At 46.6% G+C, this 26,068-nt stretch overlaps 1 protein-coding gene across 1 annotated transcript in view; it reads left to right on the top strand.

Moving 5' to 3' along the window:
• The window catches only part of GALNT10 (polypeptide N-acetylgalactosaminyltransferase 10), a gene marked incomplete at both ends in the record, with an annotated part of 210,169 nt that overhangs the window by 121,007 nt on the left and 63,094 nt on the right, over positions 1-26,068 (top strand). The window contains one exon of the mRNA XM_079701909.1: positions 1,310-1,476. Within this exon, the coding sequence (XP_079558035.1) occupies positions 1,310-1,476 (167 nt within the window). The remainder of the gene's footprint in view (positions 1-1,309; positions 1,477-26,068) is intronic.

The raw sequence follows: 26,068 nt of genomic DNA, 5'->3' as shown, positions 1-26,068 counted from the left end.
TGAGTTCATAATGAAAACAAATAATTGGCCATCTTTGGAGGATGCTAGGGAACCAAGTCCTTCTGAAAATCGGTAAATTAAGAAGCAAGAACTTAGCCTATCATTCCTATACTTCAGTGTAGCCAAATAGTTGACATGGTAAAGTTTTTCTCCATGGAAGTATTCCAGCTAGTAAAGAAAAAGCATAGAATTAGAAATCACCATTTTGCAAACCCCTGATGAAATAAAGGATTTAGATGCAAATCATCTTTGGCCACCAACATCACAAAAGGAAAGACAACTGGACATTATGTGTCTCCCAAGGAATGCTCACACCAGCACCTATGAAGAGGCTGCCAGAATATCTCATCGAATTAGGTCAAGCCTCTAGATCTAACTACCAATTTACAAGAGGCAAAGTGGGGCAGACAGAGGAACATGTTGAGAGACACCACATCAACGCAGGAAGCAAAATGCAGACTATGGGAAATACTATAGAACAAATGACCCAGTTTCTTAAACAAATGGTAAGGGGAAAAGAGACCTAGGAGATGCATCAGCTAAAAGCAGTAATGTGGGCCCTTGTCTTGATGCAGATTTAAACAAACCAGCTGTAATAAGACACAAAAACATCAGGGAAGTTTGAATGCCAACTAAATATTTGCTGATATTAAGTAACTATGTTAATTCTCTGGGGTATTACCATGATATTAAAGGCCCACAGGAACAGGGCCTTCTGCCCCCAAGCTTACCATGGGGCTGGTGGAGAGCAAAGGAGAAAATGTGCCCTCTGCCCACAGAGCCCAGGGAGGGAGAGAAGAGGGGCCAAGCCAGTGAAGCCCAGTTTATTCTTCCAGGTTTAAGGACACATGGTTTCTCCTCCATAGAGAGGAATGTGCAAGGGGTGGGGAGGGAGACAAGAGTGTTACCGAAGGGCTGTCTTCTACATGGAATCATGAGGATGGACAACCATGTTCCTATCACAATTGAGGCGTAAACAAGTTAGTGCATGTAAAGCACCAAACCCCGGTGCTGCTCTGTCACTGTTGGGGGTTGTTCTGTAACTGCTCATGTACAGAGCTGGGTGGGGGAGTCATGTGTGTGTGTGTGTGTATTCCTGTGCACTCTGTGTGCAGGGATTAGAGGCAGGACTTTGGGATGCCAAGTAGAAGAAAGTTGTGAAGTGACCGTGGTGTCCCCAGCTTTCACTCATTCCCTGAAGCCTGGAGAGGAAGTAGGAATTGCAGTTAACTGAACCACGTGCATGAGTTCTCCTGGCAACATGAGAGCTGAACCTGTCCTCTCCCTGTCCCCCCGTGTCTCCCTCTAGCTGCAACAGCAAACGCTACCTGGAGACGCTCCCCAACACCAGCATCATCATCCCCTTCCACAACGAGGGCTGGTCCTCCCTCCTCCGCACCGTTCACAGCGTGCTGAACCGCTCGCCCCCAGAGCTGATCGCCGAGATTGTCCTGGTGGACGACTTCAGTGACCGAGGTAGGGCCCATTTCACCCAGCTTCCCACCCTCCATACTCCGTTCAGTGACTTGCCAAAGGGGTGGTAGGTTTTCCCATCTTCAGCAGCACCAGCATGTGGGCCACCATGTACTGATGCTTGAGGCCATGAACCTGGCACTGAACACAAGTTATCTTACTTAGTCCTCACAACGACCCATGAAATAGGTTCTGTTTTTATCCCATTTGTATCAATGTAGAAGTGCATTAAACTGCAAATAATAGAGAACTTTAAATAATAGCTCAAACAAGTAAGGGGTTTATTCATTTATTCATTCATTTGATAATGAGATCCAGGATTGGTACAGCTGCTCGAGTCTATCATTGGAGAACCAGACTTCTCTCTTCCCACTTCCTCATCCTCATGGTTACAGAATGGCTGCTGTACCTCTGGGAATTCTACCTTCCAAGCAGGAAGAAGGAGGAAGGGCAAAGAGAACAAAGCCTCTTCCTTTGAAGACTTTGCTTTCTTATTCAGGAAAGTCTCCCCAGAGACTTTTGGCCAGAATTCTGACATTTGGGCACCCATATCTGCAAGGGTGGCTGGGAACGTGAGTGTTCTGATTTTTGGCCTCTTTAGTAGAAATAGGAAAAGAAGTGGATTAGAGAAGGTATCAGGACAGCCCACCTACAGTATCTGCCACACCACTTTACAGATGCAGAAACTGAGGCTCAGAGAGGTTAAGTGACTTGCCCTTGGTCACACAACTCTTAGATGGTGATGTGGTGACCAAGCCACGTCTGTCTGACCCCACACGCATGATCTTAACCACTAGACCACACTGCAGAGCCTCTTCACTATGAGCCTCACCCATGGGTTTAAGAGACACAGAGGTGGAGCCACAAATGAAATCCAAGAAGAATTTGCCCTCCAGCCAATGGTCTCAAGCTTATTCTTTGCATCAGAGCTTTCACCACTTGCAGCAAAATCAAGAGAAGCCCTTTCCTCTCTCACTTTCTTGTAGAGGCACTAATAAGTAGTGAAGAGAGGGAATCTAAGTACACTCCAGAATAATCAAAGCTGAGCTGCTTGCTGCCCCGTTTTAGTACTACACCCCACTTACGTGGCAGGGTGAGTGTGTGTGTACACACATATACATACACACACATTTTGAACTCAGTTCCTACTGTCTCTAATTCTCCCCATAACTCTTTTTTTTAAATTATTTATTTTATTTATTTATTTTTGGCTGCATTGGGTCTTCGTTGCTGCACGTGGGCTTTCTCTAGTTGCAGTGAGCGGGGGCTACTCTTCGTTGCAGTGCGCGGGCTTCTCATTGCGGTGGCTTCTCTTGTTATGGAGCATGGGCTCTGGGTGCCCGGGCTTCAGTAACTGTGGCTCACGGGCTCTAGAGCACAGGCTTCAATAGTTGTGGCACACGGGCTTAGTTGCTCTGCGGCATGTGGGATCTTCCTGGACCAGGACTCGAACCCGTGTCCCTTGCATTGGCAGGTGGATTCTTAACCGCTGCGCCACCAGGGAAGCCCTCTCCCCTAACTCTTGACATACACTCATTGTCATGGGACCCTTTACTTTTCCTTCTTTGCTCTTATCACATCAGAATTAAAATATAAATAAGTGTAACATGTGAGCATTGTGTGTGTAAACATTGGCCTATCGTGTGTTTCCTCTACCAGATTCCACATTCTGAGAGCTGAGACCACCCCGTCAGTCTTGTTCACTACATACCCTCAACTCCTTAGGCATATAGTAGGTGCTTAATATGTGTTTGACAACTAAATGATCAGAGCTCATTTCCTCTGTTCCCTTAGCACTTCTGCCATGGTTACAATAGCATCCATTATATGAGATTTATTTGTGTCCCTGAAACGAGGTCTGTGAAGTCACCTGTGGGTGTGTCTCCTTGTGTCTGTAGCACCATTCTTTAGCAATAGTTACCTCTTTGATCCTGGCCCTGTCACTTATTAGCTCTGTGACCTTGACCCAGTCACTTAATCTCTCTGTGCTTCAGTTCCCTCATCTGTAAAAGGGAATCTACCTCTTAGGTAGCTATAACTATTAAGTGGGTTAATACATGTCAAGTGGTTAGGACAGTACATGGCACAAAGTGAACATTAGAAATAAACATTTAAGGGCTTCCCTGGTGGCGCAGTGGTTGAGAGTCCGCCTGCCGATGCAGGGGACGCGGGTTCATGCCCTGGTCCGGGAAGATCCCACATGCCGCGGAGGGGCTGGGCCCGTGAGCCATGGCCACTGAGACTGCGCATCCGGAGCCTGTGCTCCTCAACGGGAGAGGCCACAACAGTGAGAGGCCCGCATACAGAAAAAAAAAAAAAAAGAAAGAAAGAAACATTTAAGCTTGGTATTATGATTATTACTGTTAACATTATTTATGGCTAGTTTGTTGGAGGGGGTGTCAGGGATAAATGTACAGACATGGAGGTATGGTGTCCCCCTTTCAGTGGATGAAAAGGCTTTGCAAATTGTAAAGCACTAAAAAAATGTGCTATTGTCCCACCTTCCGCCTAAATTGTCTCCCCATCCATTCACCATTTCGGGGACTATTTCTATGTGCCAGGCCCATACATTATCTCATTTATTCTTTTTTTTTTTTTTTTTTTTTTGGTGGTACGCGGGCCTCTCACTGTTGTGGCCTCTCCCATTGCGGAGCACAGGCTCCGGATGCACAGGCTCAGCAGCCATGGCTCACGGGCCCAGCCCCTCCGCGGCATATGGGATCCTCCCAGACCGGGGCACGAACCCGTATCCCCTGCATCGGCAGGCGGACTCTCAACCACTGCGCCACCAGGGAGGCCCTATCTCATTTATTCTTGACGGCAGCCTCTGAGGGAGGCCCTGGGGTCTCTGTGTCTCCGATGAGGAGCTGGGGTCAGGTGACTTGCCCAGACTCACACAGCCAGTGAGCAGAACACCCAGACCCGTGGACTCAGAGCCCCAAACCCGTGCTCTACCGCTGCCTTTCCTGCCTTTCGTCCTTTACCCCTCCTCCTCTCCCAACCTCATCCTTCCCTCAGTTTGGGCCCGCCACCCCCAGGCCACGGGCTCTCAGCCAGGTGGTGAAAATGAATATAAATGAGCACATTGCTCAAGTCATTAACTGACGTCCATTTACTGTGCTGCGGCAGACACAGCCCCTGCTGCTCGGGTGAGCACCCAAGCCTTCCCTCAGGTTTTTGAGAGCCACAGCCGTGAGGGTTGCCCTCTGCGCTTTGCTCCCCTTCTTCGTGTACCAGCCGCAGCAGGGCCTTCTGTTCTGGAGCACGCCAGGCTCCATCCTGCCTTGGGGTCTTCTCGTGTTCTTCCCTCGGCCCGGACATCCTCTTCCCAGCACCTCCCGCGGCGGGCTCCTCTCCATCTTCACTTCAGTCCCCCGCCCCTGCCGCTGTGCTCTCTTCTCCACGTGGGGTCACAGGGCTGTTTGCTGACCTGTTCATTATCAGGCTTCCTCATTAGACCATTTGTGGTTAATAAATGTGAACTAGTGAATGAATGAATGAGGGGGGGCAGAGAAGAAGGGAAAATATATGGCAGCTACAGCTGTATCCACACACGGGGAAAACCATCACTTGCAACAGGGTCGTCTTCAGTCAGCGAGATAGATGTGGCTGTGGAAGACACAGCGGTTCCTTTGGTGACTGGCACTGGCCCACGTCTTTGGGTTTCAGGTTCAGGTCCCTGTCGCCTGTTTTCTGAAGCATGGGGCAGACCCATAACACGTGACAAGATCCATCTCTGAGTGTCACAAGGCATTAGTCCTCCAGAGGGAGAGTGAACCCGGCATCATCCAGATTAGAAACAGCAGTCCTACTTGTTGGGTTAGAAAAGAGTTTCAAGGTCATCCAAGGCTACTGGCTTTGAACATGTGCCTCTGAGCAGTAGGGGGCCCAGGAATGCGTCAGGGAGCACTGTGAGGGCTGTGAAGAACCTCAGGTGCAGGTGGGGTTCACATACCTCTCCTGGCATGGTCTATATTTGGTTTCTGGAAAATTGTTTACTAAGAGGAACTCCAGTGCTTAAAAATGTGTGAAAATTGCAGATATAACAGCCTACTCATTGTATAGATGGGAAACCTGAGTCCTGGAGCAGTGGACAAGCGTAACTAAGAGCACATGGCCAGCTGGTTGCAGAGGAGAGACAAGAATCCCCACTCTGCACTCCCAGTACAGCCTGTCCCCTCGTCTTAGCTGTTAATGTGAAACATCTGCAGAAGCACATTACTGTTTTCTACCCCCCAGGATGCTTCTCAATACATCATTTTCCATTGTGCTAAAGAGCAAACTTCTTGCTAAAGAGAGCTCATTATCAAACACGACCAATCCTGGACCATAATGGTTTATGCTCCAATATCCCAATTTCCTCAGTGTTGTACTCAGTGATGAAAATAACGTGATTCCCCCTCCCCCAATAAAAAAAGACTGTAACAATCTTGAGAAAGAAAAGGTAAATTTTATAATGACACTCACCAAGTAACATCTGTTTCTCCAGAGAGCAAAAACATTAACCCAATGCAGTACCGTTCCCAAACCCTAATAAGATAGAGAAGAGAATGAATACTGTCCCATTTCACAGACAAGAATGAGAACTGAGGCCCCTGACTGTTGCCCTTTTTTCTCAGTGAATCGGGCATGGAACGCAGAGGAGAACTCTTACCTCTTGCCCCTCAGTCCTGCACATTAGCTGTCAGATTTTGCAACCTGTGTTCTTCAGAAAAGCAATCATTCTTCTTGTTTCAAGAAGAAATTCTCAAGGCAGCTTTGGAAGAAAAACTTAGCAGTGATTGTTTTAAAAATGAGATTTGAGAGAAACAACTTCAGAATTATAGAGAAGCCTGTCTCAAGTACGGCAAATATGGGCCATCGTGAAAGATGGATTCCTCTGGGCCACGTGAGCAGAGGCAGTTCTGAGTTGAAATTCATAGATGCTAACTGCAGGCTTGATTGGCGCTGCCTGGAAGAAGGCATTTTCCTCTGAAATGAGGCTCTTCTAGGATCCTCAGGGCAACTAATTTTAATTTGGCTGAGGGTCGAGACCTCGGGTAGGAGACAAAATTGGAGCAGATGAATTCTTGAAATAAGATCCAGAGCTTTGTGCAGGCAGCACTGGGGACTAGAGTGAAGGCAAACGTTGGCCCTGGAATAATCCTGGCCCTGCTTGCAAATAGAGCACTGCGGAGTTTTCCAGGGGGCTCCCAAGGCTCTTCAAATGTGGGGGCTTGGCTTGAGGATGAGGAGGACATAGAGGTGTTTTTACACTAGTGGGAGAAAGGTGAGAGTGTAGGGTGGCAGACCTGCCTCCAGATTACACTGCCCAGATAGGAGATCTTTATTAGGAAAATCAAGAGGGGTCTTTGTTCATTCATTTCTTTCTATTCTCCTTCCCCTCCCCATTTCCAAACAATATTGGTTTTCCAAAAAAAACAGGATATGTAGACGTGGATGGGATTATTGTCTTTGGATGAACTGTGGGCCGCCTGGAATGATGAGGTGCAGAAACGAAAGGCTATGATATGATCTCACTGACATCATTTCCCCCAACTCAGCTTCCCGTCAGCAAACAAACAAAAACATACACATGGAAGGGTTCCCTGAAAGGAGGTTTCTAGCAAGCAAGCTTTGTGGAGCTGTCAACAGATTGTTGGCAGTGATTGGTGCTGGAGGGAGTATGGACATTGCAGGGCCCATTAGTACACGTGGTAGAGGCTCTCACCATTGAGACCAAGGTCCCAGCTCTTCCCTCTATGATGGGCTTATTAACTCTGACCTGTGCTGTCACACCATGCCAGTCCTGGAGACACGTCAAGGAGATCCATTTGCCCTGATCTGATTTGCGTTGCAGCATACCACTGTTGACACGAGCCCATCAGCATCTGTTCCTCGTTTCTTGTCATCTCTCTCGAAGCCTTAGTTTGCTTCCAGGACCACCACAACTGTCGGGATGGCCATTCCCCACTTTCACCATATGGTTTGGGTTCTCTTCACCTTGAGTTTTGTGCTGCTGATTTTGTTTTTCTCTACATTTGTCCTGATTTCATTCATATTCATATATTCAGCAAAATTCATGAAATGACTCTGCCCATCGCTGCAGCAGGTGCTGGGGCTACAACGGGAATAAAATAGACTTCTAAGGCTCACATCCAGCAGGGCAGACAGACAAGGTAAGGGGCAATCGTAAGACCATAGAGTACGTGCCCCTTGGTGGAGGTCCAGGCGCTGTCGAGCACGGAGAAGATCAGGGAAGACTTCCCAGAAAAAATTGCAGCTGAACTCGATCCTAAGGATAAGCAGATACTTCTCCTTGGGGTAGGGAAGGGAGAAGAATATTCCAGGCAGAGGGAACATCATGAGCACAGGCTAGGAGTCAAGACGGCAATGTGGAAAGCGCAGAAAGAGCCATCCATAACCTCATCACCTGGAGGCAATTACTGTTAACATTTAGGGTTCTCCCCTTTCCCAGTGTGTGTGTGGTTTTTTTTAATAGGCCTTATTTTTTAGAGCAGTTTCAGGTTCACAGCAAAATTAAGCTGAAAGCACAGAGAGTTCCCATCCACCCCTCCACCCCCTACACATATCCCCCTACACCCACTCCCTCATCAGTGTCCTGCACCTGCATCAGAGAGGTACATTTGTTACAATGGATGAACCTACAGCAACCCATCATTATCGCCCAAAATCCATAGTTTATATTAAGGTGCACTCTTTTTTTTTTTTTTTTTTTTTCGGTACACGGGCCTCTCACTGTTGTGGCCTCTCCCATTGCGGAGCACAGGCTCCGGACGCGCAGGCTCAGCGGCCATGGCTCACGGGTCCAGCCGCTCCATGGCATGTGGGATCCTCCCGGACCGGGGCACGAACCCATGTCCCCTGCATCAGCAGGCGGACTCTCAACCACTGCGCCACCAGGGAAGCCCAAGGTGCACTCTTGGTGTTATATATTCTGTGGGTTTGGACAAATGTATAATGACATGTGTCTACCATTATAGTATCATATGGAGTAGTTTACTGCCCTAAGAATCCTCTGTGCTCTGCCTATGCATCTCTCCCTCCCTCCTAACCCCTGGCACCCACTAACCTTTTTACTGTCTCAGTAGTTTTGCCTTTTCTAGAATGTCTAATAAAATTGGAATCAGACAGCATGCAGTCTTTTCAGATCAGCTTCTTTCACTTAGTAATATGCATTTAATGTGCCACCATGTCTTTTTATAGCTTGTAGCTCATTTCTTTTTAGTGCTGAATACTATTCCATTTTCTGAATGTACCACCATTTATTTATCCATTCACCTACTGAAGGGCATCCTGGTAGGTTCCAAGTTTTGGCAATTATGAATAAAGCTGCTCTAAACATCAACGTACAGGTTTTCGTGTGGACGTAAGTCTTCAGCTCACTTAGGTAAATACCAAGGAAGGTGGCAGTTGCTGGATCATGTGATAAGAGTATGTTTAGTTGTGTAAGAAACTGCCAAACTGTCTTCCAAAGTGACTGTGCCATTGTGCATTCCCACCAGCAATGAATGAGAGTTCCTCTTGCGCCACATCCTTGCCAGCATTTGGTGTTATCAGTGTTTTGGATTTTTGCCATTGAAATAGGTGCGTAGTGGTTTCTCATTGTTGTTTGGATTTGCACTTCCCTGTGACATTTGCTATTGAGCATCTAATCTGCCATCTGAACATGTTCTTTGGTTCCCAGTGTCTGTTCATTTCCATTTTCTCTTTCATACCCTCCCAATCCCCCTCTAGTTGCAGGCCAACTGAAGTAACTCATGTCAACAGTCTGGTGTGTATCCTTCTAGACCACTCTGCATCATAACACTAACGTGTAGTAACAAGAGCTAATACCTACTGAGCATTCGTGTTCAGTGCATTTACCCATTCATCACTTCAGCACTGTTGTGGCTTCTGTCATTCCCAGTGTGAAAACCACTGGACTCAATGATCTCAAACCTCCTTTTTCTACTTAATAAAGGTAATATTTTATCCCCATTTTACAGATGAGAAAACTGAGATACAGAGGGGTTAAGTAAATGGCCAGTCTACTTAGAACAATGAGGCAGAACTTTGATTCAAAACCATGCATTCTGATTCTAGAACTTTTGCCCCTAATCTTTACATGTTTTTTTCTCCCCCTTTAATGGGATCATACTGTATATATTGCTGTTCTTTTTTTTCCCTGTTAATGACAGACATCCCTCAGGTCAGTAGGTATAGTGCTAACTCATCTGTTATTTACTAGCTAGACAATAATCCATAATGTGAATCTACATTTAGACCCTTTACATTACGCTTTGTGTAGTGGACATCCAGTTATATTTAACTTTGTATCCAGGTTTCTTCCACTAAGTTTTCTACAGTCATTTCCCCCTTGTCATTATAAAGTGACTATCACATCTCTCCTCCTCTGAGTCAATTGTGAGATAGAGACAGGATTCACGTGACTCCAGAATATTAGGCGTATTGTTGGAGAGGCTGATCCAGAGAGCACAACACGGATCTGTCCCTACTACTTTGCTCCTGAACTGACTGATGCAGGGACAGGCTGAGCAGCGAGGAGCTGTGGGCCTCCCTGGCAGGGCAGAGCCTGTACCGGTGAGTTCACCACAGCAGGGAAAGCATAACTTAGCAGGCCGTGTGGGCAGCATGAGCATTCGTACTTTGGCCTGCCTTGTGTCCCCTCTCCTGGCCACCCCAGAAATGAAATATTGTTCCTTCTTTGGAACTGTGAAGGCAGGGGAAACAGTTCCATCTTACAGATGACAAAACTGAGGCTCTGAGAGATCGATGGGGGGTGTCCTAAACTGCTTACCTGCCCTTAGAGGAGTCTCCTCCTGGTTAGTCATCCCATTTGACGGGAGGGATCCGTCTGCCCCATGATGCGTTCCGTAACCTTAAGAATCACACTTCCTATGTATCAGTCTCTAGGGTGTCTTACCACTAAGAAAATCCACAGGTTTCTTGATTCTCTTCTCCTTTCATATAACATCCTGAATGCTTCTCCCCTCAGACTCCAAAGGAGACAACTGCTAAGAAGATTAAAGCTGTTACAGACTATCAGTTAGTTTATAATGGGGGAAATCTATAAACCTTTTGGTGGCTATCTGGCAAGAACACAGCATGCAGGAGTCGATATGCTTATGGTATGTTTTGTGCATCTTAAAAAAAAAATCCAGGATTTTGTGAATCAAGCACTATATAAATGATTTACTGGCACAGCAAAAAAAAAAAAAAAATCAAATAAATCGCTCAGATTGCATCTGAAGCATCAAAAGCTCTGATGTTTGGGAAAGAATCGTTTCTGTGGTGGAAAATAGCTGCATTATATTTTCAGAAAGGTGATGCTTCTATAGCGGTAGGCGAGCCTTCTATATTTTAAAAACTTGGTGCAGCAAAACTGTGCTAAATTGCTGATACTCTCCTCATTTTCTTGTGAGGATTAAAGTCTAACCTTTTCCACTGTTTTAGTGTTCCCTTAAAAACTAAATGGGGGGAAGCAAAACCCAATGAAGCAGGTGACTGGAGGTCCTTGGAATAAGGTCCCCAGGGAGAGAGCCACAGAGCTGCCCCCCTTCTGTCATAGTCTTTCTTCAGAAAGCTCCTGGGCCTTTCTGCCAGCTTAGGTTTGACGTGAATTGCTATTTACTCAGGGCCTAGAGGGAAATGAGATTTGAGGCTGAAAGAAAAGAACGAGGTCCCTTAGTATCTCACTTGATCGAGTGCAAACCATCCAAGTCCTGTTCCCATCCTTCTTTTAGCTCAGTAAATGGGGAGCTGAAAGAGCTGGTTTTGTCTGCCTCATAGAGGGGAAGAAGCAGTAACAGCGCTAATAATAATGCGGTGTAACACCTAGATAGCACTTACCATGTGCCAGACACTGTTGTAAGCAATTTAAACATATTATACTTAGTTTTATTGGGAGCCTCTTAGCCAACGTTTGCCTAATGGGAAAATTCACATTTAGTAGAAAATTCAAACCCAAGTACAAGGAATTCACCTCCTCTCCATATCCCACCCCCTAAATAAAACAACTTTTAGGTAAAAACAACAACAAAACTGCTAGGTAAAGATATGAAATGCTCAGTCATGACATCTGATAAACATCCATATGTCTAAGGAAGTATGTTCTGCTGTCTTCATTCACAATCAGTGTAACTGGACAGGGCTGGTACCCAGCTCAAGTTCAGCTGCTTGCCGCTCAAAAGGCCAGTACTCAGGAGACAAGTGTTGGCAGGAAGTAAAAAGTCTCTTTATTCAGGGGCCAGCAACCTGGGAGGATGGTGGACTAATGTCCTAAGACCATCTCCAACTTGCCGGTTAGGAGATAAAGATTTTGAAGGCAGTGTGAAGGAGGGGACTGCAGGGTGCATGATCAGCTCATACACAATTCTTGGATGGGTTGGCATCAAGATGAAGCTTCAAGCATCACCCCTGTTCTGGTTTCACCCGCTCTGAGGTCCCTGTGCTTGCTGTCAGCAGTTTTCTGGTGGAGGTCTGCTTCCTGTAAAAACAACTTAGGAATGTGTGTCAGGCCTTTATCTGTATCTTTCAGGGACCTGGGAGTTCAGTGACTCGGGGGCTGATTTATAGTCTCAATTGTTACCAGTTTCCCGGACCAACAAGTATTGTTAGTTTCTACGTCTTCACATTTCCTAATCATTAACTCCTGAGCCAGCCTTTTGAGACTCAGGTGGGGGGCCTGGGAGACTAAAGCTTTTCTACAAAGAAGAGGCAGGTGGAGGACATGGGGGTGTGTCAGGGGGTCTGTCCTGGGAAGGCCCCATAGGGTCCTGCTTGGTTACATAAATATTAGCTGGCTCCTCTAAATAATATTGGTTCTAGCAGGTTAACGAAGCACGTCGGCCAAAAAGTAGGCATCAGCTCTAACCTACTGACCAACACCAGACCCATGGGCAGCTGTGAAATGACTCATTGGCAAAAGGTATCAATACTTCAGGAGTTCTTTCCAATTTCCTTGCAAAACTTCCAGTCCCGGAAAGGTTCAGTCACGTCTTTATCAGGCAGCCACAGCTCCAGAGCCAATTTTGGTTTGATTTGAATCCAGAGGCACCTTCAGATCTGTAAACACCGGAGGCTTAAAATGTTACCAGCTTTCATAGCCAAAAACAGGCAATGCTTGACAGTTCTAAAGATCAGGAAGGCCAGATCCAGACATTTATACATCTCTTATTTATTGAAAAAATTAAAAGGAGAAGATTGCAGCACTGTTAATCAATATAGTGTTCGTGGGCATTGAAGTTTTCATTTCTCTTTTCTCTCTTTTTATTCTCCTGCTTTCCTATCTGAAATAGAAAAATCTCGTAAAAATGTAATTCTTGCATCATTGTGTAGAACAAAGAAACAGGCATGTGAAGACCATAGTAACACTCTTTCCTCTTGTGCTATGTAGGGACGTTGGGTCCCGTAAAGTATTAACAGATGCAGACTGCCTTTTTGAACCTTTGGGATCCTTGTATACACTCAGGTCTTTCTCCTGAAAGACCAAACTACTCATTCCTCCCAGAATGATAAACATATATATATTTATTTGTTAGCTTCATGAATGCAGACCTCTTCAGAGATGCCCACATTTTTTATGAGCAACCGGGAATCTCAAAATAACCAATAACTCCCACCGTCTACTGTGCCAATTAATGAATGGGATTTATTGGGCATTGCTAATAATATGTAGTGAGGGTGAAAACAGGTGGAATTATAAGGCTGTTTTCTGCCCAGTCTTCTCAGAAACTTTTAATTTTTTTTTCTGTGTGCTGTCAGAATATGTGGTCTGGAATATTCTACATAATAACTGCACTCCAGTCTCCGTTAATGGAAAGCTCAAACTAACAATTACCTTCCCAGAAACCTCCACAGCAGCCAGCAGATCTGTTTTGTTTTGTTTTTTTTTTTGGCGGTACGCAGGCCTCTCACTGTTGTGGCCTCTCCCGTCGCGGAGCACAGGCTCCGGACGCACAGGCTCAGCGGCCACGGCTCACGGGCCCAGCCGCTCCGTGGCATGTGGGATCTTCCCGGACCGGGGCACGAACCCGTGTCCCCTGCATCGGCAGGTGGACTCTCAACCAGTGCGCCACCAGGGAAGCCCAGCAGATCTGTTTTAACCAGGCAGGAGGAAAGACCAGCCCTGACCTTTCCCAGAAAACATGTTTCTGCTTCCTTATGACAGAAGAAGCAGTACTTTTAACTCATAAGTGAATGAAGATGACCTGTAAATAGACCTTCCTCCCGAGCAGAGTTGACTCTCAGCGTTCTTTGTCGTAGACGCAGAACCCTGTCGCCCCCATCTCCCACCCTTCCCAGCTGAGGGAAGACAGGGTGGCGTAGTCAGTTTGGTGGACTGCTCCTCACCGACCACTCACTCCTTGTGATCTTGAAGGGACAGCCGGTCAGTAATACCACCCAGCCGTGAAGGAGGCTCCAGCCCACCTGGCCAGTGCTGTCCCAACCCCATGGCCACAGTGATTCATCCAAGGCTCCAGTCTGTGATGCCGGCTGAGCCTGACCTAACTCCAGGCCAGTTCCGCCCCCGTCCTTTCCCCTCCCGTGAGCCAATACACCATCCTCTTGCGTAAATTCATTGCGGGTGGGTTTCCGTCACTCCCAACCCACGAGCCGTAACTACCATCCTCCCTTTCACGGGCCAGGTGAAGATTAAGTGAGGTAATGCACTAGAGATAGCGCAGGGCCCAGCCCACGGTCGGCATTCAGTAACCGTGCTTACCAGTGACCCTGTTGTGATGATGGGGGTTATCATGACTGTCCACAGGGCGGTGAGCGCTCAGCTACCCCATCTACCTCAAGAGTCTCGTTACAGGGATTAGATGAAACTAGAAATGTGATGAAAGAGCCTAAAGAGCTGAAAAGTGCCATAAAGGCATAGAGGAGGATGCTGATTTCCACAGAAGGCAAGAACCCTGAGGAGACCCCTCCAGTCAGGTGGCCAAGGGGAAAGTGACCTCAAAGGCAGGCAGTCCACGCCGGGAGCGTGTCCCACACGGTCTCCGGTTCCAGCTAAGTTCACGTAGGGCTTCTTAACCCTTATCCCTATCAGCACCAACTGAGGAGCTTGTTAAATTGCAGCTTACCAGGGCCCGCTCACAGAGATTCTGATTCGGTGGTTCTGGGGTGGGCCCCAAGAATCTGCATTCTCAGCAGGCATCTCAGATTACTTTGATAGAGTTGAAATGCTGCTCAGACTTGGAAAACACTGGATTATAGGAATAGAAGACCGTATACCACAAATAAATGCTTTGTGATACAGTTGGATGGTGATATCTTTGGATGTAGACCCTGGATTACCTTAAGTGCAAAACTGCATGGCCCTTATCGGAGGAGCTATGTTAAGATGCCTTCAGCCTCAGTCAGACCCCTGTTTTTCAGGATGCCTTGTCATAAATAATTGCCTCACTGTAACAGGCCTGTGCGGATTTATGGTCCCACATTTAATTTCAACCGCTCTTCATTACTCCTGATGATCTCACTTAAATTATTAAACAGTCATACTCCAATTTCGAGGGCACTAATTATATCCTTGAGAGGCTGTTATTATCTGGATGATCACATGCACTCAGCCAATACTAGACTGTTTTCTCCCCAGTCATCAGAATTTTATACTTTTTCAGGATTTTGTTAGTTGCTGAGTGTGTGTGTTTCATATGACAGGATCTCACTGCTGAGGAGTTATGAAATATTAGAGCAGGGGTTCTCAAATTCTGGTGCACATAAGAATCACCTGGAAAGTATGTTTAACATACAGATTCCCAGGCTCCACCCCAGCATGAGTCCAGGTTCTCTTGTCTGGGTGGAGGCTGGGAATCTGCATTATAACCAGCTCTCTGGGGATTCTGATCCAAGCAGTCCTGGGAGCACTATAAGGAAACTGAAGCCCAGAGAGGGGAAAACTCTCATTCACAGCCCCGCAGGAGAGCCACAACGTACATCTCTGGCCTGTTGTAAGGACCAAATGAGATAATAGAAGGGATGGCACTTTGGAGAGTATTCAGCACTATAAATACAAGGAGGCACTATTGTTTTCAAGCTGGAACGGCTTTGTGACAGAAATGGCTTGGCACTTTCTCTCTAAATTACCATAATCACCTGTTTGAGGCCCCAACCAAGCCCATAACTCTAAATTCACCAGACGTGGAATAAATTCCTCCTGAAATGTCCAATAAAATGTTTTTTGATGTGAGAATGTGCTTGGGTCCCTGCCTGGTCCTCAGTCAGAAGCACCCTGCCTTCTCCACTGCTGTCCTATCTATTCTGGGGTAGACCAACATCTCCAATTTGGGGGTACCTGGCTTTAAAGCCCTGCTTTCCAGCACATGGATTTTGATCTTTCCTGGGACATTTAAAACTTACCAGTGAACATTTTTGCCCCCAAAAGTGCTTTCTCCGTATGAGCTCACTTCTAACCACTTTCATGGCCTTACAAATAGAAAAACTCAAGTCAAGACAGCCGGGTTTGGGTTCTTTCAGCTCAGGGTACTCACCTGCTTATGTGTGCTGGAGTGACCCATAAGGCCGGGTCAGTAATTCTGAGAGCTACCTCTGTGCACCTGTTCCACGTCTGTCCTGCTGTGTCATGATTAACTGGACAGCTCTTAGGAAAGCGTTTCCTCATATTGAATTATACTTCTCCTCGCCACACCCATCAACGGAGTCTACCTCTGCCCTGATCTTCCCATGACTCCCTCCAGGTTTCTGAAGACCCTGTTTGTATCCCTACCCCCAACTGCCTCCCACTGCAAAATAAGTTCCTAAAAAAAATGTGGTAGAGTGAGTTCAAGAACAGGCACTCCGGTTCTATTCACATTTCAACCTTTATTTTTAAATATTTCTTCCACACTCCCGTGGATCCTATCTCTCAGCAAGCTCTCCACATGTAAAACCTCGAGTTCAGACTTTGCAAGTTACACACACACACAGTCTATTTTTAAATCTGGAAGAAATCAAGGCTTTCCACTGATGGAAGAGAGCTTAGTGTTCCCAGGCAGCATGACTTCAGAGTTCAGGGAATCTCTGCCCTGCTTTCTGGAATCTTCACCCAGCCTCTACATTTTAGAGCGGAGGAAGGGAGGCCCACTGGGTACTTCAGTCAGGTGACTGGTTCATGACCAAGTCCTGCTCCCAATCAGGGAGTGCCTGTGGCTGGCGGGGTGCAGTCCCCACAGCTGTCTGGCGCCTCCAGAGGTCAGGCACACAATCACAGCCCTCGGTCCAGACTGTTCCCGGTCAGCAAGACCATCCATTGTGCTCAAAGGGCAAGGCTGCAGCAGCAGGTATAGACACCCGGTTTGTCCTTTTGTTTTCCTTCACTGACTTAATACATGAGCCAAAGCTCATCCTTGAATACATTTCAGGCCCAACTAGTGCAGTCAAGTATCCACCCCATTTTAACATTTTAGCTGATTGCTAACACAGCATATACACTGCACTCTTTCAACAAGACTGGACAACAGTTTTAGTCATCTAACAAAGGCATTTTCCCTTTTGACAATTTCTTTGGATGCTCGCCAGTGTCTGTAGCTAACTTAATTACCCAAGCCCACCTTGGCAGTACCAGGAACCAAATTTTATGGCCACTAACTCCCCTGTAGATACAGCATAAAATTATACATGTGCAAATTATTTTTGAAAAAACTAGATGCAAAACTTTAAGTTGTTTGGGCTTTGAATCCTTGGGTTCTAAGCACCCTAGGTTTAGAGTCAGACAGTAGGGTGACATTGAATGAGTACTTAACCTCTCTGTGCCTCAATGAGTAAAACTGGGCTACTTCCTTCAAGAGTTGTGCAGATTAATTGATATATTGCTCGTGGAGGGCTTAGAACAGTGGCTGGCTCAGAGTAACCATGGGTTAACCATATCATAAGCATTAACCTGGATGCCATAATATTCCTTGATTATGAAACTCTCTGTGTTCATCTGTTCTTCCTTTTTCCTTCATCCCCCTTTGTATCTGCAGTTTATGGACCCCAAAACTTAAACTTCATTAATAATAATAATAATGTATGAGAACAATAGTAAATGCCACTCTTTATTAACACTTAATATGTGCCAGGAAATGCTAATTCATGATCTCACTGAGTCCTAGGAGATTGGCATTATTGTCCTGATATTACAGACGATAAGACTGAGAGTTAGAAAGATTCAGTTCACACAGCAAGCAAGTGGCAGAGTCAGGGTCCAAACTCAAGTTTATTTGGATCCAGAATACTACACTATTATGTATTATTTCATCTATGATGGTAGGAATAGCATGGAAGGATTTTATGCTTTATATTTTCCTATTTTATTTCTTATAGATTCATTCACTCTTGACTCCTTGACTTTGAAAATCAGGGGGCAGGTTGACCTGGGATGGAATATCCACCTATCAGGAAAATGAATGAAAAACTAGACATTTTTCTGCCTGAATTCCCACATTTGATTTGCTAAGGAATTTTCCTCCTCTGAAGCAAAGTGTGATTTTCTTTCCCTTCAACCTTCATGCCTCTGGAAAATTTTAAATTATTCAACACATTGAAGGTTTATTATCTACTGCAAGGCGGTAATGTAATTGCAAGGTATCATTTAAAGAGCTGTCTGTCTGTATGAACCACCTTGTTCTGAATGCCTCCTGCTCCTGCATAGAGTGAGAAGATGTGTGTTTATCTATCAGCGGTGGTTTATAACTGCCTTAGATCAACTGTATTATTCTTTCTCCACGGCCCAAGCCCCCAAATAAATGTCTGGTGATGCACGGAGCATTGAAATCATTTGTGTATCATCAGTGGTTTATTTCTCTTCTGTCATTTGCATCTTGATGGACAGCCATGTGTTTGAGGGATTTCATTTTTGTTACAGACTTCGATCACATTGCCCATGTGTAATACCAATTTGGATATTAACCACCCCAATTAGGGAATGCTCTTTCAAATATTATATCACCCCCAAGTCGTGCTATTCATACCATGTTCGTCATGAAGATATAAATGCCAACTCGTCTTATTCTTGATTTTGACACCTGTTTCCATATAGAGAGGTAGCCTTTCCCAGTGTTAATCATCAGTGACAAGAGAAAATATCTTCATGTGGGCGTGGGTGGGGAAAATACATCATTTTTTCCTCCGTAAATGTCTCATCAATTCAGTGGCATTATGGAGTAAAAAGTTCATCTAGTGACTTTTCCAGGTATTGATATGGAACAAATAGACCAGCTTTGGTTCCAGCCCTGCCGGTAAATAGCTTTGTGACCTTGAGCAAATTGCATCATCTCTTTGGGTTTCAGTGTCTGCATCTATAAAGTATGGATGACTTCTCACATCCTGTCAAGCTTTAAATCCTAGAACTTTAAGATGACTTTCCTCACTTCTTCCTTAGATTTTTTTTTTTTTTTTTTTTTTTTTTTTTTTTTTTTTGCGGTACGCGGGCCTCTCACTGCTGTGGCCTCTCCCGTTGCGGAGAGCAGGCTCTGGAGGCGCAGGCTCAGCGGCCATGGCTCACGGGCCCAGCCGCTCCGCGGCGTGTGGGATCTTCCCAGACCGGGGCACGAACCCGCGTCCCCTACATCAGCAGGCGGACTCTCAACCACTGCGCCACCAGGGAAGCCCCTCCTTAGATTTTAAAGTTAGAATTTGAGGGGCTTCCCTGGTGGCGCAGTGGTTGAGAGTCCGCCTGCTGATGCAAGGGACGCGGGTTCGTGCCCCGGTCTGGGAAGATCCCACACGCCGCGGAGCGGCTGGGCCCGTGAGCCATGGCCGCTGAGCCTGCGCGTCCGAAGCCTGTGCTCCGCAACGGGAGAGGCCACAGCAGTGAGAGGCCCGCGTACCGCAAAAACAAAACCAAAAAAATAAAGTTAGAATTTGATGCCTTATAGTTGTCTTAATGAGTATCAGTTATTAGATACAGCATTTCCCTTAAGAACAGCTGAGGTCTGGAAAAGTATTTGCCCTTGCACAAAATGACCCAATGGCTCTGCTTTCAGAAACCCAGGTTTGGTATTTATATTTTTTTCTAAATCTTCTTCCTTGTTGCGTGACTCTTAGGTGATTTTTACTTCTTGTCACTTCCAGTGTGTCTGTCCCTAGGAGTCTTTTCCCCTTCTAATTTGCTATTTCAAATCAGCTTTGGAATCAGAAATCCAGTTATTAAAGTTATTAGAATTTTATCTAAAATGGGGGTAAATAGGTCTTATGTGCGTGACTCAAGGCTCTTGCCTAAGCCATGATCGTGGGCGCCATGTTTAGTGGCCTCACAGAGGGGCCACTTAAATTCACATTTAATTCTAAATGGGAACAATCAGGGAGGGCTTCCTAGAGGAGGTATCATTGCCTAATGAAGGGGGTTCCTGGTCTAAGGGAACAGCATAAGCAAAAGCACAAGGGCAAGATGGTCTGTCAGCAATAGATTGATAGTAGTGATTATGGGGAGACTGCCCTTTGAGTGAACAACTTCTGTGCTTCTCTGCTGAGCTGGGAGCTCAATATTTCTCATTTCCTACTGGGACATAATCTGACAAAGGGGTACATTCCCTACTGGGACATAATCTGACAAAGGGGTCCACACAGGAAATACAATCCGGGAGATTGTAATTTAAATTCTGAAATATCAGAATTTCCAGACATGTCCATGTTTCTGGGTCAGTGGGAACAGAATGTTTGAAACCAGAGCTGGTGCAAATAATGCAGGATCTCAGGTCACCATGATTATCAATTATAGAAGAACCATAAGTCACAGTCCCTCCTGAATCCCTAGAGCTGTGCTAATACAGTAGCCACTAGACTACTACTTAAATTTAAATTAATTAAAATTCAACAAAAGTAAAAATTCAGTTTTTCAGCCACACAAGACACATTTCAGGTGTTCAACAGCCTCACGTGACTAGTGGCTGCCGCATAGGACAGCACAGACACAACTCACAGAAAATTCTGTCGGATAGTGCCCCTCTAGACGGCCGTGTGTGAAAGAACAGTTAACATTCACCTCCACAGAGCAGGAGGTGGAGGAGGGGAAGGTGGGAGGTGGAGCTTCGTACAAAATGTCAGGATTTGCCCCGTCCTTCAGCATGGCCAGGGCTGGTGCAGGATCCTGGGTCCACAGTCCACAGCTCAAAAGTCCACTGTAACCCATGCAGGGGAAGCTGGTGGGAGTGTAAGCTGACAGTGTGAATCAAAACTCCTTAAAAACATCCTTTGGGCTCCCCTGGTGGCACAGTGGTTAAGAATCCGCCTGCCAGTGCAGGGGACACGGGCTCAAGCCCTGGTCCGGGAGGACCCCACATGCTGCGGAGCAACTAAGCCCGTGCACCACAGCTACTGAGCCTGCGCTCTAGAGCCACGAGCCACAACTACTGAGCCCGTGAGCCACAACTACTGAGCCCGCGTGCCACAACTACTGAAGTCTGTGCACCTAGAGCCTGTGCTCTGCAACAAGAGAAGCCACCGCAATGAGAAGCCCGCACACTGCAATGAAGAGTAGCCCCCGCTCGCCGCAACTAGAGAAAGCCTGCCCGCAGCAACAAAGACCCAATGCAGCCAAGAATAAGTAAATAAATTAAAAAAAAAAATCCTTTGATCTAGCTGTTCCATCTCTAGAAGTTTTTCTGAGGAAACAATCAAAGATGTGCAAGTAGATGTATGGACCTGTATGTTCACTGTAGTGTTGTTCATATAGCAAAACCGTATGGGACTAGCCAGTAGTGTGCTGGGAAAAGATAACCAGCTGGGGTGGAGGTGGGGCACCCTAATTTTTGTAGCATTTGCTGATTTCTGTGGTGTGAAAACTCCTCCTGTAGCTGATTTCAAGCTACCAAAATAACATAGAGTTGAGAATATTTACACTTGCGTCTCATGAGCCTGTACAGCCCACTTCAGCACCCCACTGGCAAATAGCCTAAACGTCTGAAAAGAGGCAACTGATTAAATAAATCATGGTAGAAAATGCTGTGAAGCCACTGAAATCAATGGTTCTCAAACTGGAGTGATCATCAGAATCACCAGGAGGGCTTGTTGAAACCTCGTTGGCTGGGCCCCCCGTTTAGGGTTTCTGATTCAGTAGGTCAAGGTCTGGCTGAGAATTTGTACTTCTAGCAAGTTCCCAAGGAAGACTGATCCTGATGGCCCTGAGTCCACACTTGGAGAACTACTGTTGCAGAAGAAAATTTGATGACATGTTTGTTACCAAAAAGATCCATTTTGTAAATAAAAATTTTGTGAGTATATATGTATGTATAGTAATAATTATAATAATAGCTACATTTATCAAGCTCTTAGAATGTGATGAGCACTGTGCTGAGTATTTAACATGCATGATCTTGTTTAATTCTATTATCTTATTTAACTGTTCTACAAAGAAAGTTACATTAATGTTATCCCCATTTTATGTACAAGGAAACAGGCTTAGAGAAGTCTGGCGTCACACATCTGGTGGGAGGTGGGACTGGAGTTTGAACCTGAAGCTGACCTTCAGGTCTGCCCTTGGACCACTCCAGTACGCTGCCTTGTGTACACTCGCTCGTGGTTCACCTGTGGCTACACGACACTGAAACACGACCCAATTCCTGTGGTTATTTCTAGACAATGGCATCACAGGAGATTTCTGTGTTTTCCTCTGCACTTTCATGTTTTCCAAATTGTCTACAGTGCAATATTTTTGTAGTCAGGAAAAATATCCCACTTAGTAAACAAATAGGAAAGGCCATTGTACCCATGGTTTACTGTGTATACACCTTGCCCTTGGCATCCTTTGGGCTGGGCATTTCCATTTCTCTTTAGCCCAAGGTCCTTCTTGGCTCTGCTCAGCCACCAGCATCTGTTTACCACTTTAGAGTTTACAAAGTTTCCACTTGGGGTAGCTTGCCTGATCCTCACAGCAAGCCTATGGGTTAAGACATTTGACTGCTTCCATTTTACAGATGAGACAACCGAACCTTAATAAAGTAAAGTGACTTGTCCAAGGTTACACATCTAAATAGAATAGTTTTCCCTTCAGTTATGACTCGTTTATTTTCTGGTTCCCACTGCAAGTTCACAGTGCAATTTAGTAGTTCCCATTTACTGAACACTTACTTTATGTTAGGCATTTTACTTACAGAACTGCACTAACTTCCCAACAACCCTGGAAGGAGGATATTATTAGCACATTCTTAGGGATGTAATGGAGACTCAGAGAGGCTAAGCGCCGTGCACAAGGGTACACAGGCAGTTTTATGACTCCAAAGCCCATTGATTCATTTGGAGAACATTTGTAAAACACCTGCCATCTAACTTGCTCAGCAGATGCCTGAATTTCTGAGACCAGCCGTTCCTCGCCTGACTCTGTACCCAGCACGCGCACCTGGCAGGGCTCACAGTGGGAAGGCTTGCTCTGCCAGCCCTGGGCTCAGACCACTCTTAAGCACCCTGAACTCAACGCAGCAGCTCTGGTAGGACAATTCTGGGTGCTGACAGCCCCTCCCCAGGTGAACACAAAGTTCCCTCTATAGGGGTGTTCACCTAAGGAGACTGGCCTTCGATTGAGTGCTTTCTATGTGCCACGCTCAGTGTTAAGTGGTTTGCACTCACTTCTCCATAATTTTTCACAGCGGGCCTATGAGGTGGGGATAGTGTGATCCCCATTTCGCAAGTGCAAACCCTGAGGCTGGGAGAGGGGGAGTGACTTGCCCAAGATCACACAGCTGGTAAGTGTAGAGCTGGGAGCTTCTCTGGACTGGGCGGACCCCTGATCCTTACCACTGCTTTCTGCCATGATGCTGCCTGCCCCCAGAGGCCTTGTCTGTCATTCAGGCAGCAGAATGGAATTGGCCTTGGACCTGTCACTGACACATGCCATTTTTTTTTCAGTTATGCCAATTACACGTCTGTTTTTGCAGACACCTGTTTAGTGGCACTTAATGCTATGAAGCCTTGTCCATGACTGGTGTCCATTGGATAAAGCCTGAGTTGAATGGCAGAGCCACCAGCAGGTGTGTGAATGATGGATAGGCCACCAAGTACGGTGATGGGGAGCTCTGAGCCCTGCCAAGTGCCTGAACATGTCACGTCAGCCACCACAGCTGCACTGTCATTATTTTCTGGATATGTCAAGGGGCCAAACTTCCATAGCAGCTTAAGAAATTTTGTTCACAATTTTGGGTTGAAGAAGCCTCTGATCACACCAAGGTTTTATATTAGGACATAGTTATAGCGGGGAAGAAATTTCACAGGGCCTCCCAGTGCAGGCAGGCAAAAAGTAAACTTTTTTAAAGAACGGAATTTTCTTTTGTCATAAGCTCGGCGTCATATAAGAATGATGCTTGGATCCAGGGACCCTCACCGGCTCTGACCCGCCCCCTCCTGTCTGGTAACTGCCCAGTCAGTCCCCAAGCCCAGGCTTGGGTTTAGCTCTGGGGAGAGGTGAGGGCTGTGAGGACTCACTCAGCACATGTTCTTCCAAAGGTATCATCTCTGTGCCAGGACCCTGGCTTTGCCAAGAATTCTTATTTTTGTTTTCCGGTGTTGGTTATGGCCTCCGTCTCCAGGGGTGGTGTGGGCCATGGTGGTTTTGGTTTTGCTTTGTTTGGGGAAGGGGAGGTGGTGATGGTGAAGAGAGCGAAGCAGCAGTTGAGAGTAAAAAGGGGTAGCAGTGATGCCAGCACCCCCCCCCCCAAAATAACCTTTTTTAGATATTATATTATCCTACCACACATGATTTAATCATTAACCAAATCCCGGGCCAAGGTTCTCACGGGAGAAGCACTTTCCACCCCACCCAGAGGAGTGGAACCAAGTTGCCGAAGGGCCTTTTCTCACTTCCCACCCTCCACCCGCTCCCTGGAGGGAACCTGGCTGCGGGGGATCGCGGTGGCCCTAGGCTGCAGTGAACGGTGTCCCTCGGGCGCGCTGGCTGGAAGGGAGAACTGGAGATCACTGAGCCAGGCCATCTGTGCCTCTCCATGGCACCATGGTCTCCACTGGGTCCCTGCTGCAAGCCAGGTCTCCAGTGGGACTTTAGGGATATCCTGATAAACCACAAGACACGGTCCCTACCCTGAGGAGCTGGGGTCTAGAGGCAGATGAAGTCTGTGCTGCCAGCAGAGAATGGGCAGCAGGTAGTGGGAGTTCAGAGGTAAGAGTACCTTCTTCCCGCTCACCTTGTCCTCCTAGCAAACTGTTCACCCTTCAGGACCAAGCTCTGTGAGCCGATCTCTTCCCCCATCTCCCATCCTCAGACAAGACAGGGAGGGTCCTTACCTCCTGTCTGCCCCGCTCCTGAATCACTCAGCTGTCACACAGCACCTACCCCAGTGTTTATATGTCTCCCTTACTCCCTGAGGACGTGGACCGCGTCTTAGTTACCTCTGCGTCCCTGGTACCCTGTGCAATGCCAGGCACCTAGCGACATGGTGAAATGTCTGTGGAATTAACAGATAACGAGAGCACCCTTGAGTATTTGAATCAAAACCCACCAGTGCTCTCTGTCTCCTCTCATTCTCTTCTCTTGTACTGGGACACCATGGGTTGGGATGTGTGATAAGCTGTGTTGCACACAAGTCATTTTGTTATTGACAACTCTTAAAGCACCGATGTTTGTGAGTGATGTACTTTTATTTTACAAAGTAAAGCAAATATATGGTTATTCTTTGACTTACTTAGCCACTGTCCTCTAGAAAACAGAACCTAAGCTATGAATAAGGCGTTGCAAGCCCAAGGCAGTGAGAGTAAGGGTAAAGGGAGGAAATGAGGCAAGAAAGGAGAGGCCATTACAGCAGTGGCTTCCACTGCACAGTGACCTCCAGCATCAGCAGGTGTGCTCTCCCTAGGGGGACCTCTCCCATGGGTTGCAAACAAGGAGCAACATCTTGGTGTAGTCTATGGATGAGAGAGAAGGGGGGATATTTTTCTACTTGGCTGTCTCTCATCTCCTGTTTCCCATGGGGCCAAATTCAAACTAGCTTCCAGCCCCTTGGCAGCTGCTCAGAAAGCAAGATTCCATTCCCTGCTTTGATTTATGAGGTTTCATCTAAGTCTCCGTGTGACCTGATGTGGATGGGGTGGGGGATTGGGAGAGAGTGTGAAAGAGAGAAGGGGAGGGGAGGGGAGACAGCTAGGGACCTCTGAGAAAGCACACAGCTTTGCATCCAGTATATCCCTATAATAATGGCACTCACACATCTGCCACCCCCATGCTTTCCTGGGTGGGAGAACAAATGGTGGCATCACAGCCCTTGAGAGCTCCGGCCGTGGGCATCGTGCCTGACCCTGGGTGTATCCATGTGGTCCTGTCACTTCATGAATGTCGTCAGTCATGAGTGTTATTTCAACTTCAAGTCCATCTGATAACTTGGCCGTTGTTTTTGCTTGTCTCATTCTCATCTCCCCAACCAGATTGTCGAGTTGTTGTGGTGCTGTCGGTGGATCGTGCTGAATTAGGACATGTGCGTGATAGACGTAGGGCACTCCTTTGAGATGTACTGAGCACATGCTGTCTGTCTGGCACTCTGTATGGATGGGCTGGGACAGAGGCTGCAGGTCAGGGTCACATGTCTGCCCTCACATGGCAAGATCCGACATGGCCAGGAGAGCGAGGCCCAGAGCCCAACCTTCCTGTCCAACCTTACACCCCCCAGGA

The sequence above is a fragment of the Hyperoodon ampullatus genome, assembly GCF_949752795.1.
Source record: "Hyperoodon ampullatus genome assembly, chromosome: 4".
NCBI classification, from domain to species: domain Eukaryota; kingdom Metazoa; phylum Chordata; class Mammalia; order Artiodactyla; family Ziphiidae; genus Hyperoodon; species Hyperoodon ampullatus.
This window is presented reverse-complemented; position numbering and strand designations above follow the sequence as displayed.